This window comes from Hyla sarda, chromosome 2 (assembly GCF_029499605.1).
Source record: "Hyla sarda isolate aHylSar1 chromosome 2, aHylSar1.hap1, whole genome shotgun sequence".
NCBI lineage: Eukaryota > Metazoa > Chordata > Amphibia > Anura > Hylidae > Hyla > Hyla sarda.
The window spans coordinates 244,181,487-244,193,969 of record NC_079190.1 but is presented as its reverse complement, the minus strand read 5'-3'; the positions used below and the strand labels follow the sequence as shown (position 1 = coordinate 244,193,969).

Below are 12,483 nucleotides of genomic sequence, written 5' to 3'. Positions count from 1 at the left end.
TCCCATAGACTTGAATGGGATTTTGTAAAGGCCGTTTAACGGCCGTTTTAAAGGGTTTTCTTAGGCTCCTTTCACACTATGAGCATTCACCCGTTATTAAATATCCATTTTCAGTGTAAAAATAGATGTATAATAACGGATTAAATAACAGGTGATAACGGCTGAATAATGTCCGTCATAATAAGCCCCTTTATAACATCCCTCCTGTATGGCCGTTTTAACACCTCTGCCTACAGACTCCCACAGCCAGGACTACTACTACTCCCATCATGGAACAGACTTGTTTTCATGATGGGAGTAGTAGTTCCCCGGCTGCGGAGGCTACATTAGGGTTTGTACTACAACCCCCATCATGGCACAGACTCTGTTCCATGATGGGGGTTGTAGTACAGGGGCTGAGGGATTGATCGCACCGGGTCTCACTTCTGAGACCCGATGCAATTAGAAGTTATTAAACAGAGGAGCGGGCAGCATGCTCCACTTCCCTGCAATGTACGATGTATTTTCTTTCATTTTTAAATTCCCCGCCGGGAGCCCTGAATGGCCGGTACAGAGGAGCCATTCAGGGCTCCTGGCAGGGTTTTCAAATCGAAGCACTACAGTGGGGAAAGATATATAGAATCGCTGGGGGGGGGGGGTGAAAATATATCTGGCCACCACAGCACTTCTATACATCTTGCCCCTGCAGTGCATTTATATATGTTCCCCCCCGCAGCGTGCATATATATATGTTCCCCCCGCAGCGCTATCATAAGCCTCCCGCAGCGCTATGAATGAAAAGTATTCTTCAGCAGCGCATCTGGACGGTGCAATGCGCTGCTGAAAGATTACTTGTCATTTATAGAGCTGCAGCGGCATCTGTATATTGATGCACTGCAGGGGTCAGACATATATCCATATGTCTGGCCCCCACAGCGCTTCAATAATCATATGCCTTCACAGCGCTATGAATGAAAACTATTCTACACTAGTGCATCTGGTGTCAAGTGCTATCTATCTTTCCCCACCGCAGCGCTTCAATTAGAAAACCCCACCAGGAGCCCTGAATGGCTCCTCAGTAGCGGCCATTCAGGACTCCCGGCAGGGAATTTGAAAAATGAAAGTAAATACATCATACATCGCAGGGGAGTGGAGCATGCCGCCCACTCACCTGCTTAATAACTTCTAATCGCATCAGGTCTCAGAAGTGAGGCCCAGTGCGATCAATCCCTTAACACCTGTACTACAACCCCTATCATGGAACAGAGTATGTTCCATGATGGGGGTGGTAGTACAAACACTTATGTTACCTTCCCAGCCATCGGCAAACTCCCGCAGCCAGGGAATTACTACTCCCATCATGGAAACAAGTCTGTAGTAGTAGTAGTCCCTCAGCACTGCAGGAGTCTGCTGATGTCACCTCTTCTGAGCATGCTCAGAAGTAATAACGGATATTATAAACCAGGTGCAAACGGATGACATACAGGCTCATCCGTTTGCCATAGACTTCAATGTTAAAAATAACGGCTGTTAATTAACCCGTCGTTTAACCTCTTGTAACATAAGAAAAATTTGTGCATGTGCCATTTTTTCTTCTGTCACAACTAACGTCCGTTATTCATGACAGGCTATAACGCATCATAACGGATAATAAAAAAAATCCCATAGACTTTAATGGGATTTTGTAATGGGAAATCGTGATATGAACGCAGCCTTTAAGGGTGCATTCACACCACGTTTTTGCAATACAGTTCCCGTATACGTTTTCCCATACCCAAAACCGTACTCTACCACGGTTTTTGGTCCGGGTGAAAAACTGTATTAAACCGTATATGTTTTTTTAAACATGGGAGTCAATGGGAACCGTACAGAACCATATGTGCGTACGGTTCCATCCGGTTTTCACCATACGTTTTTTGACTTTGCAGTTTTTTTTCTTAGAATTTCAAACAAGTGAAACGTTATTCAAAATGTGGTGAAAAGTTAGAAACGTATACGTTTTTTCTTAAAAATGGATGCAACCGGACATCATTTTTCAAACCGTATACGGTTTTTAACTGTATACGGGTTGAAATTTGTATACACGTTTGGATACAGTTTAGTCAGGTTTTGTGGAATCCGTTTTTCATCAAAAACCTGATACGGGAACTATATTGCAAAAACGTGGTGTGAATGCACCCGAACGCATAACATAAATATTATCCACTTCATGTAAACAACTTAGCAATCTCTCACATGACAGCATCCTTTCATCTGCGCAGGCGCACAACACTGCGCTGTAGAACAAGGCGCACGTGACTGACCAGCCGGAGAGAGCGGAGATGGGCGGGACTAGGCCAGAAGTCTGCCGGTTGGCTGAGAAGAACTGTGGATGGCTCAGACAAGATCACGTGAGGACAACAACGGCCGCTATTGGCTGGACCGGCTGCTGGTGACGTAGACGGTAGAACGAGGAAGTTTTGACGGCGTAACGGCAAAACAACAAGAAGGTGTTCGTCGGAAACTGTGCCGTGTCAGCACCTGGGGGATTGTGACCGGGCATCGTCGGCAGCATGTTTCGCGGTCTGGGCAGCTGGTTGGGCCTGGACCCAGAACCAGACTCACCGTCTGCGGAAGAGAAGGGTCAGCAGATCCAGAGTACAGGGGAAGAGGGATCCGCAGTAACTGAGCAGGGGGAGGAGACCAAAGGGCCCGCGGAACCCGAAGAGAAGTCTCCAGAGGAGGAGGAAGATGTGTTACTCAGACAGGCCAAAGGCTTCGGCAGTAAGTGCCCTGTGCTGTCTCCTGTCACTGACTGATGGAGTGCAAGTGATCCCTTAGTGCAGCGTTTCCCAACCAAGGTGCCTCCAGCTGTTGCAAAACTACAACTCCCAGCGGCTGTCCGGTCATGCTGGGAGTTGTAGTTTTGTAACAGCTGGAGGCACCTTGGTTGGGAAACGCTGCCTTAGTGTGTGCCCTCAGCTAGGAGGTCAAATGGATCCTGAGAATGCCCACATTATTATTATATCTAGTCACTAACCTTACACAGCGCCCCCTGCAGTAAAGCGGTTGTGCTGGCATCCTGTCCAGTCACCTATGATTAGATTTTGGCATATGGTGAGGATATCCCACAGCATTCTTATAAGGGGAGATCTTCAGGACCCCAACCGCTAAGTTGTCTGGCGAATAAAAAAAAAAAAAATCAAGCTGCCCCCTATTGTGTACGGACATCCTACCCCTGTATAATGATGGGTCCGCTTCCAGCTCACAGTACAAATGATTATTCCCATCTCCAAAGGACCCTATCACCACCAGAGCTGAGGAAATTTGTTGTCCCCAAATAAGGACATGCCTAGTGCTCAATTTATTCTCTACTTGACTTCCAAACATTGTGCTGAGCTCCATAGAGCCTAAATGAAGCACCGGCCATGCACCTCCATGGGTACACTTTTCCTGTGGGATTGGTGGGGACCTACCAGTTATACTCTTCTACCCCTTTAGGGTATGTTCACACTGTGGAATTCCGCAAGGGAAATTCCGCACAGTGGCCCAGATTTATCAAACTGTGTGAGAGAAAAAGTGGAGTGATTTCCCCACAGCAACCAATCACAACTCAGCTTTCACTTTACCACAGCTCGTCAACTGAGCTGTGATTGGTTGCTGTGGAAAAATCTCTCCACTTTCTCTCTCACACAGTTTGATAAATCTGGGCCCAGGAACGTTAGCATCAGTGTAAATGGGTTTTCCGCAAGACCCGTTCACACTGCGGAATTTCAGCGCTGAAATTGTTCAGCGCAAAGAAAGAACATGTTCGTTCTTTGCGCGGAAGTCAGCGAGCACTGCATAGCCGTCAATGGTGACTGCACAGTGCCGCGCGGTCCTATTGCCGGCTTCCAGGCTGAATTTCCGCGAGAGGAGAATAATCTACATATCCGTAGTGTGAACATACCCTTATAAATGGAAGCTGTGATGGGATTGGTTGATCCACTTCTCTTCAGCACCAATTTTGAGAAATCTATCCCGCTTTGTCTTCCCCTGAGATGAACGTTTCCCACATCACTAGATTGTAGATCCATGATTCTTGCTGACCCTCTCAGAAAAGGGAAACTGACAGCGGGGTCACCCCACACTTATCTGAATATACAGGTACAAGTGGGAATGATCTGCTTTAAAATGCTTTTTACCCATTTTCAGTGCATTCAGGTAATTCTAGGTCTGTGCAATGGAGGCGTTCAGCCATTCTCGAGATATCCTCCTTGTTACTGATATACTAATTTTTGGTTCTGTCCAACAGAGGTAGGGACGTGCACTTTTAGGAAGCAGTTTCCCACCCCCTTGGTCCTTCGCCCCTAACCCCTTCTAGCTGATGTGTGAGTAAAGATTTTATGCATATTGATAACTGGGGAGGGGAGAGCTGGACCCATGGGACGGGAAACAGCTTTCTGAGAGCTTCAGGGGTAATCCTGCCGTCAGTTTCTCTTTAAAGGGACACAGGACACCTTATCCTAAAATATTAATTGTTCTTTAATAGTAAATTTAAGCCATCTACTTGAGATATGAGAAGCCCCCATTCCCTTGATGTTCCATCCTTCTTGGCATTGTATATGGCAATACCATCCTTAAGATGACTGAACATGTGACCATGCACCTACCTCTGCATCCTTTACTGCACCTGTATGTGCCTATGAAGAATGCTGGCGTACGTGTATTTCACATGCTTGGCCGTTTTATAGTCTGGATTGCAGGAACAATGCTAAGGACAGGACACCAAGGCTTCTATTCTAAAGTTAAGGCACGCCAAGTAGACATGGATGGATGTTGGTGACATAACTTTACTATTAAAGTCCTGTTATTCATTTTAGTATAAAGTGGGCAATCGATGGAAAAATGTATTTGATGGCTGACTGTGTTTGTGTCCATTTATGCTCCACTTGTCATGTGTTGTAAAACAAGAAAAGAAACGGATGGACACAGCCCAATACAGCATTGTCTGCACTGCAGGTTTTTCTTTTGTTCATAAAGTATCCTATTTTGTCGCAGGTTATCTCTTGAACATGGCTTCAGTCGCGACAAAAAAGATCTCCGACTCGGTAACTGAAACTGCTCATACTATCAAGAAGTCTGTTGAAGAAGGAAACATTGATGGCATCATTGATAAGGTTTGTTAAATGGCCTCTGTCACCAACCATTTTTTTTTAATATGTTCTAGTACTTATGTACTACAACATATCTCTAATAGAGATTCATTATTTTTTTTATTAAAATGGTGAATTTTATAATAGAAAACCGCCCATTAGGGGTCTCCCTCCTAGTGGCCGGCTGCAGCCTGCCTTGACGTCATGACTGAATTAGGACCGATGCCGGCCGGGCAATCGGTCCTAATTCAGTCAACCTGCGCTCGCTCCCTGCCTGTCAATCAGACAGGTGGGAGCGAGTGCTTTGAATGCCGGGGCTGCGCTTATTGGCTGGCTGCCTGGCCTCGCAACTGCCTCATTGGCTGCCTGCCCCCGGCATGTACAGTCTGGAGGCAGCGCAGCACTGAATCTCAGTGCTGCGCTGATGCTCCAGGACTGTACATGTCCTGTACGGGTAAGTGAGGTCTTATTTCCCTTACCCGTACTTTATTTCGATCCTGGGTCTCGGCGGTGAGCACGGCAGGTGGGCGATGCTCCTATACTCCTCTTCCCTGGATAACACTACACTGCTAAACAGGGAGGAGGAGCACGGCAGGTGGGCGATGCTCCTATACTCCTCTTCCCTGGATAACACTACACTGCTAAACAGGGAGGAGGAGACCCCGGAGCAGCCTGCTGTGCTATTGGCCGCTCATCAATGCGTGCTCCCGAAAGGAGCGCAGCATAGATGAGGTGAGGGCGGAAGTCGGCTTCCGCCAGAGCTAGACAGACGAGCAGAAGATGAGACATTTATAAGGTAGAAAACATTTTTAAAAGGCAGGGAGGGGGTTAGGTAGATTAGCAATAGGTAGGGACAGAAATAAATACAGATGGGGAGAGCTACTCTTTAAGTTATGTTTTGGGCACCTTTTTGGGCATGTTCACCCCACACACCCTCTCTTTGACATGTGGTTTGATTCTCTGTGTGAAGGAACATTATTTGCAGTCCTTTTAATACTTTTATTGAGCCACAGATAAAACCACGAGTGCCCATTTGTAAACTGAGCCTAACAGTTGTCATTTGTGATCTCTGTTCCTGCTATGAAGATCAGTCATACAACATTATCACAGAAACTCAGGATCTGGCACTTTTCCAGATGACATCAGATCTGTTTTATTTAGGGAATGTTGTTTATCATCTGGACTTCAGATCTTATCAGCACTGCCTTTGTAGCCACACCTGTTTAGCAGAAGAAAAGTGTAGCTGTCATCAAGAAAAATAAAACAAAAAACCCCAAGAATGTTACTGGCACTGTAATAAGGATCATGTTCCTGTCACTTTTAACTGTGTTGACCAGATAGCAGCATTGTTGTGCTGCTCACTTCCCCTGCATTCCTCTTCCTAACAGGGGGTGTGTCCCTGAGCAAGTTGTGTCAGATTTCACTTCCTGGCTCTGTGTCTCTCAGTGCCTACTGCAGGGACAAAGGTAAAATTAGCCTGTACAGGGACATCTAGTGGCCAGAATTATTACGACAAAGTATAAGGTGAAAAACACTATTTTTAAAAGACACATTAGAGATCTTAGAATTGCTATATCTGCAACATATCAATATTTCATGTTGGTGGCAGTGCCTCTTTATGTCCTGTAAAGTGGAGCCTCCATGGATCAGACTTGCTTTTCCTCCACATCCTACAAATGCTTATCACACAGACCTGGGGAATTTGGGAGCCAAGTCAGCATCTTGAACTCTGTCATATTCCTCAAACATTCCTGAACATTTTTTTGCATTGTTACAGGACACGTTATCCTGCTGTTAGAGGGTACTGCCATCAGGAAGTACCATTGCCATAAACGGGGTGTCCATAGTTTGTGCAGTGTTTGGGTAGGCAGTATATGTCAAAGTAACATCCACATGAATTTCAGGACCCAAGGTTTTCTAACAGAACATTGTGTAGAGCATCGCTCTGTCCTACCAGCTTGTTGTCTTCCCATAGTGCATCCTGGTGGCATCTCTTTCCAAGTTAATTAAGGCACATGCATCCGTCCGTACACAATATTCCAACATACACCAGTTAGCATTGGGCACCCATGATTCTGTTTGCTTGATTATCCCTCGACCACTTCTGGGAGGTAATAACTTACAAAAGTCACTTAAAGGGGTATTCCAGGATTTTTTTGTTGTTTGACTATGCTACAGGGGCTGTAAAGTTAGTGAAGTTCATAATATAGTGTCTGTACCTGTATGTGACAGTTTTCTCACAATTCTTATGTGATTTTCACTCCAATATTTATTTTTAACAGCATAAAAATGACTGTTGTCTCAGATTTTTCCCAGCTTGCAATGTGGCCGAGACCTGACTCACTAGTCAGCTGATGACAGGGAGCCTGTCAATGGATGGAGGGATGGCTTGGTGGGAGAGAGATGAATCTGTAACAGCTGGAGGCACCCTGATTGAAAACCACACTGATTTGAATGGATGTAGCTCGTTTATGTTTCAATGGATGGGATGGCTGATGTGTTGGAGGGAGGAAGATGGGATTGTGGGATTTGTAGTCAAAAAAAGAAAAGTCAAACAGGAAATACCAGTTCACAAAAAGCTAGCCACAGTGTTATGGTAATCTCACAACATAGCCATTTAGTCCCAAGACAAGCGCAGATCCTTCCTAAGCATGTCCATTACTGCCTGCCAGGTACGTACTAAAATCACCTTATTATGGTGGATAACCCCTTTAAGGCCATTGGCTGTTTCCAAAGATGAAGGCACTTCATCCGGAGGTATTATAGCCTACGTACATGTTCAGTGTGTACTTTGGATGATATGGTGTAAACAAGGTGGATTAAGACTTGTCCATTTGGATGTGGTAGAAATGAAGGCGACAAAAGCATCTCCAGCATCCGTATATTTAACCCCTTAAGGACACAGCCCATTTTCACCTCTAGGACGCAGCCCTTTTTTGCACATCTGACCACTGTCACTTTAAACATTAATAACTCTGGAATGCTTTTACTTATCAATCTGATTCCGAGATTGTTTTTTCGTGACATATTCTACTTTAACATAGTGGTAAATTTTTGTGGTAACTTGCATCCTTTCTTGGTGAAAAATCCCAAAATTTGATGAAAAAATTGAAAATTTTGCATTTTTCTAACTTTGAAGCTCTCTGTTTGTAAGGAAAATGGATATTTCAAATATTATTTTTTTTGGATTCACATATACAATATGTCTACTTTATATTTTCATCATAAAATTGACATGTTTTTACTTTTGGAAGACACCAGAGGGCTTCAAAGTTCAGCAGCAATTTAACAATTTTTCACAAAATTTTCAAACTCGCTATTTTTCATGGACCAGTTCAGGTTTGAAGTGGATTTGAAGGGTCTTCATATTAGAAATACCCCATAAATGACCCCATTACAAAAACTGCACCCCCCAAAGTATTCAAAATGACATTCAGTAAGTGTTTTAACCCTTTAGGTGTTTCACAGGAAAAGCAGCAAAGTGAAGGAGAAAATTCAAAATCTTCATTTTTTACACTTGCATGTTCTTGTAGACCCAATTTTTGAATTTTTACAAGGGGTAAAAGGATAAAATTTATACTTGAATTTGTAGCCCAATTTCTCTCGAGTAAGCACATACCTCATATGTCTATGTTAATTGTTCGGCGGGCGCAGTAGAGGGCTCAGAAGCGAAGGAGCGACAAGGGGATTTTGGAGAGTACGTTTTTTTGAAATGTTTTTTTGGGGGCATGTTGCATTTAGGAAGCCCCTATGGTGCCAAAACAGCAAATAAAAAAAACATGGCATACCATTTTGGAAACTAGACCCCTTGAGGAACGTAAAAAGGAATTAAGTGAGCCTTAATACCCCACAGGTGTTTCATGACTTTTGCATATGTAAAAAAAAAAAAAAAAATTTTCACTAAAATGTGTGTTTCCCCCCAAATTTCACATTTTTGCAAGGGTTAATAGCAGAAAATACCCCCCAAAATTTGTAACCCCATCTCTTCTGAGTATGGAGGTACCCCATAAGTTGACCTGAAGTGCATTACGGGCGAACTACAATGCTCAGAAGAGAAGGAGTCATATTTGGCTTTTTGAGAGCAAATTTTGCTCGGGGGGGGGGCATGTCGCATTTAGGAAGCCCCTATGGTGCCAGGACAGCAAAAAAAAAAACGACATGGCATACCATTTTGGAAACTAGACTCCTTGAGGAACGTAACAAGGGATAAAGTGAACCTTAATACCCCACAGGTGTTTCACGACTTTTGCATATGTAAAAAAAATAATTTTTTTTTTACCAAAAATGCTTGGTTTAGCAAAAATTTAACATTTTTAAAAAAGGTAATAGCAGAAAATACCCCCCAACATTTGAAGCCCAATTTCTCCCGATTCAGAAGACACCCAATATGGGGATGAAAAGTGCTCTGCTGGCGCACTACAGGTCTCAGAAGAGAAGGAGTCACATTTGGCTTTTTGGAAGCAAATTTTGCTCTGGGGGCATGCCGCATTTAGGAAGCACCTATGGTGCCAGGACAGAAAAAATAAAACACATGGCATACCATTTTGGAAACTAGACCCCTTGGGGAACGTAACAAGGGGTAAAGTGAACCTTAATACCCCACAGGTGTTTCACGACTTTTGCATATGTAAAAAAATATATATTTTTTTTACACTAAAATGCTTGTTTTCCCCCAAATTTTACATTTTTACAAGGGATAATAGCAGAAAATACCCCCCAAAATTTGTAACCCCATCTCTTCTGAGTATGGAAATACCCAATAAGTGGACGTGAAGTGCACTGGGGGCGAACTACAATGCTCAGAAGAGAAGGAGCATCATTGAGCTTTTGGAGAGAGAATTTGGCCATGTGCATTTCCAAAGCCCCCCGTGGTGCCAGAACAGTGGACCCCCCACATGTGACCCCATTTTTAAAACTACACCCCTCACGGAAGGTAATAAGGGGTGCAGGGAGAATTTACACCCCACTGGCATTTGACGGATCTTTGGAACAGTGGGCTGTGTAAATTAAAAATTTTATTTTTCATTTTCACAGACCCCTGTTTCAAAGATCTGTCAGACACCTGTGGGGCGTAAATGCTCACTGTACCCCTTATTACATTCCGTGAGGGGTGTAGTTTCCAAAATGGGGTCATATGTGGGTATTTATTGTTTTGCACTTATGTCAGAACCGTTGTAAAATCAGCCACCCCTGTGTAAATCACCAATTTAGACCTCAAATTTACATGGTGCGCTCTCCCTTCTGAGCCTTGTTGTGCGTCCCCAGAACACTTTGCGCCCACATATGGGGTATCTCCGTAGTCGGGAGAAAATGCGTTACAAATTTTGGAGGCTTTTTTTCTTTTACCGCTTGTGAAATTTTAAAGTATGGGGCAACACCAGTATGTTAGTGTACAAAAATGTTTATTTTTACACTAACATGCTGGTGCAGACCCCAACTTTACCTTTTCATAAGGGGTAAAAGGAGAAAAAGCCCCCCCAAAATTTGTTAGGCAATTTCTCCCGAGTACGGCGATACCCCATATGTGGCCCTAAACTGTTGCCTTGAAATACGCCAGGGCTCCAAAGTGAGAGCGCCATGCACATTTGAGGCCTAAATTAGGGATTTGCATAGGGGTGGACATAGGGGTATTTTACACCAGTGATTCTCAAACAGGGTGCCTCCAGCTGTTGCTAAACTCCCAGCATGCTTGGACAGTCAATGGCTGTCCGGAAATGCTGGGAGTTTTTGTTTTACAACAGCTGGAGGCTCCGTTTTGGAAACACTGCTGTAGGATACGTTTTTCATTTTTATTGGGGGGGGAAGGGGTGGTGGTGTGGGGGGGGCAGTGTACGTGTGTATATGTAGTGTTTTACTCTTTATTTTGTGTTAGCGTAGTGTAGTGTTTTTAGGTTACATTCACACTGACGGCGGATTACACTGAGTCTCCCGCTAGGAGTTTGAGCTGCGGCTGCTGCAGCTCAAACCTGAAGCAGGGAATTCACTGTAATCCGCCGCCAGTGTGAATGTAACCTGTACATTCACATGGGAGGGGGGGGGGGGGGGCAAAACTACAACTCCCAGCATGCACTGACAGAACGTGCATGCTGGGAGTTGTAGTTTTGCAACAGCTGGAGGCACACTGGTTGGAAAATACTGAGTTAGGTAATAGAACCTATTACCTAACTCGGTATTTCCCAACCAGTGTGCCTCCAGCTGTGGCAGAACTACAACTCTCAGCATGTACTGATTGCCAAAGAGAATGCTGGGAGATGTAGTTATGCAACAGCTGGATGCACGCAAGTACAACTCCCAGCATGCCGAGACAGCCATTTGCTGTTCCTGAATGCTGGGAGTTGTAGTTTTGCAAGATTTAGAGGGGTTCAGGCTGGAGATCACTGACAGTGGTCTCTAAACTGTGGCCCTCCAGATGTTGCAAAACTACAAATCTCAGCATGCTAAGACAGCAAACTGCTGTCTGAGCATGCTGGAGGTTGTAGTTTTGTAATATCTGGAGGGCTACAGTTTAGAGACCACTGTCAGTGATCTCCAGCCTGAACCCCTCTAAATCTTGCAAAACTACAACTCCCAGCATGCCAACACAGCAAACAGCTGTCAAGGCATGGTGGGAGTTGTAGTTTTGCAACATCTGGAGGGCGACAGTTTAGAGACCACTCTCTAAACTGTCGCCCTGCAGATGTTGCTAGGCAACAGACTATGGACACGCGGCGCCATACTCACCTCCACCGCCGCCGTGATCACAGCCGCCGCCGCCGGGTAAGTGATCGCCGCCGCCGCTACTACACGGTTCCCCCCGAACTTTAACCCCCCCGCCCCCAGTCTGCTATTGGTCGGCCGCTCCGCCGATCAATAGCAGGGATAGGAGGGGTGGCAACCCTGCCACCTCACTCCTATCTCTTCAAGGGGGATCGAGGGTGTCTTGGACACCCCCGATCCCCCTTATTTTATCGCGGCGCCGCGATTGATGGGCAGGGGGAGAGTGCTCCCCCTGCAAACACCATAGATGCCGTGATCAGACTGATCACGGCATCTATGGGGTTAATGCTGCCGGGACCGGCGCGATCGCGGCCCCGGCAGCTGCGGTGGGACACCGGCTGTGATTGACAGCTGAGTCCCACCCGCGATCTCCTGCGCTGCCCGCGGCAGAGCAGGAGATCGCTTGGACGTATGCATACGTCCATTTGCGCGAACGTGTAATTCGCCTGGACGTATGCATACGTCCAATAGCGGGAAGGGGTTAAAAAAAAAAAAAAAAAATTTTTGTAAGCTGTACTAGTCCTGAATAAAATGTCTGAAAACATGAACATGGCATTTTCTTACTGTACAGTTGATTTGGGGATTGGGGGTCAACACTCATTGTAAAACGCAGGTGGTAGTGGCCATGTTGAGT

The 12,483-nt window shown here is 45.1% G+C and overlaps 2 protein-coding genes across 6 annotated transcripts in view; one reads left to right on the top strand and one right to left on the bottom strand.

The window, feature by feature from the left end:
• The window catches only part of TXLNG (taxilin gamma), a 105,008-nt gene extending 101,497 nt beyond the window's left edge, over positions 1-3,511 (bottom strand). For 2 of the 5 annotated variants that reach the window (XM_056556796.1, XM_056556804.1), the window contains exon 1: positions 2,215-2,239. In XM_056556796.1, coding sequence (XP_056412771.1) covers positions 2,215-2,224 — 10 coding nt within the window. In that variant the 5' untranslated portion in view covers positions 2,225-2,239. Of the gene's footprint in view, positions 1-2,214; positions 2,268-2,998; positions 3,016-3,434 lie in introns of those variants that run through there. The other 3 variants (XM_056556800.1, XM_056556801.1, XM_056556799.1) reach the window with 3 other exon arrangements.
• Positions 2,392-12,483, top strand: part of SYAP1 (synapse associated protein 1) — a 46,548-nt gene continuing 36,456 nt past the window's right edge. Inside the window, exons 1-2 of the mRNA XM_056556807.1 lie at positions 2,392-2,742; positions 4,999-5,117. Of these exons, the coding sequence (XP_056412782.1) occupies positions 2,532-2,742; positions 4,999-5,117 (330 nt within the window). The 5' untranslated portion in view covers positions 2,392-2,531. The remainder of the gene's footprint in view (positions 2,743-4,998; positions 5,118-12,483) is intronic.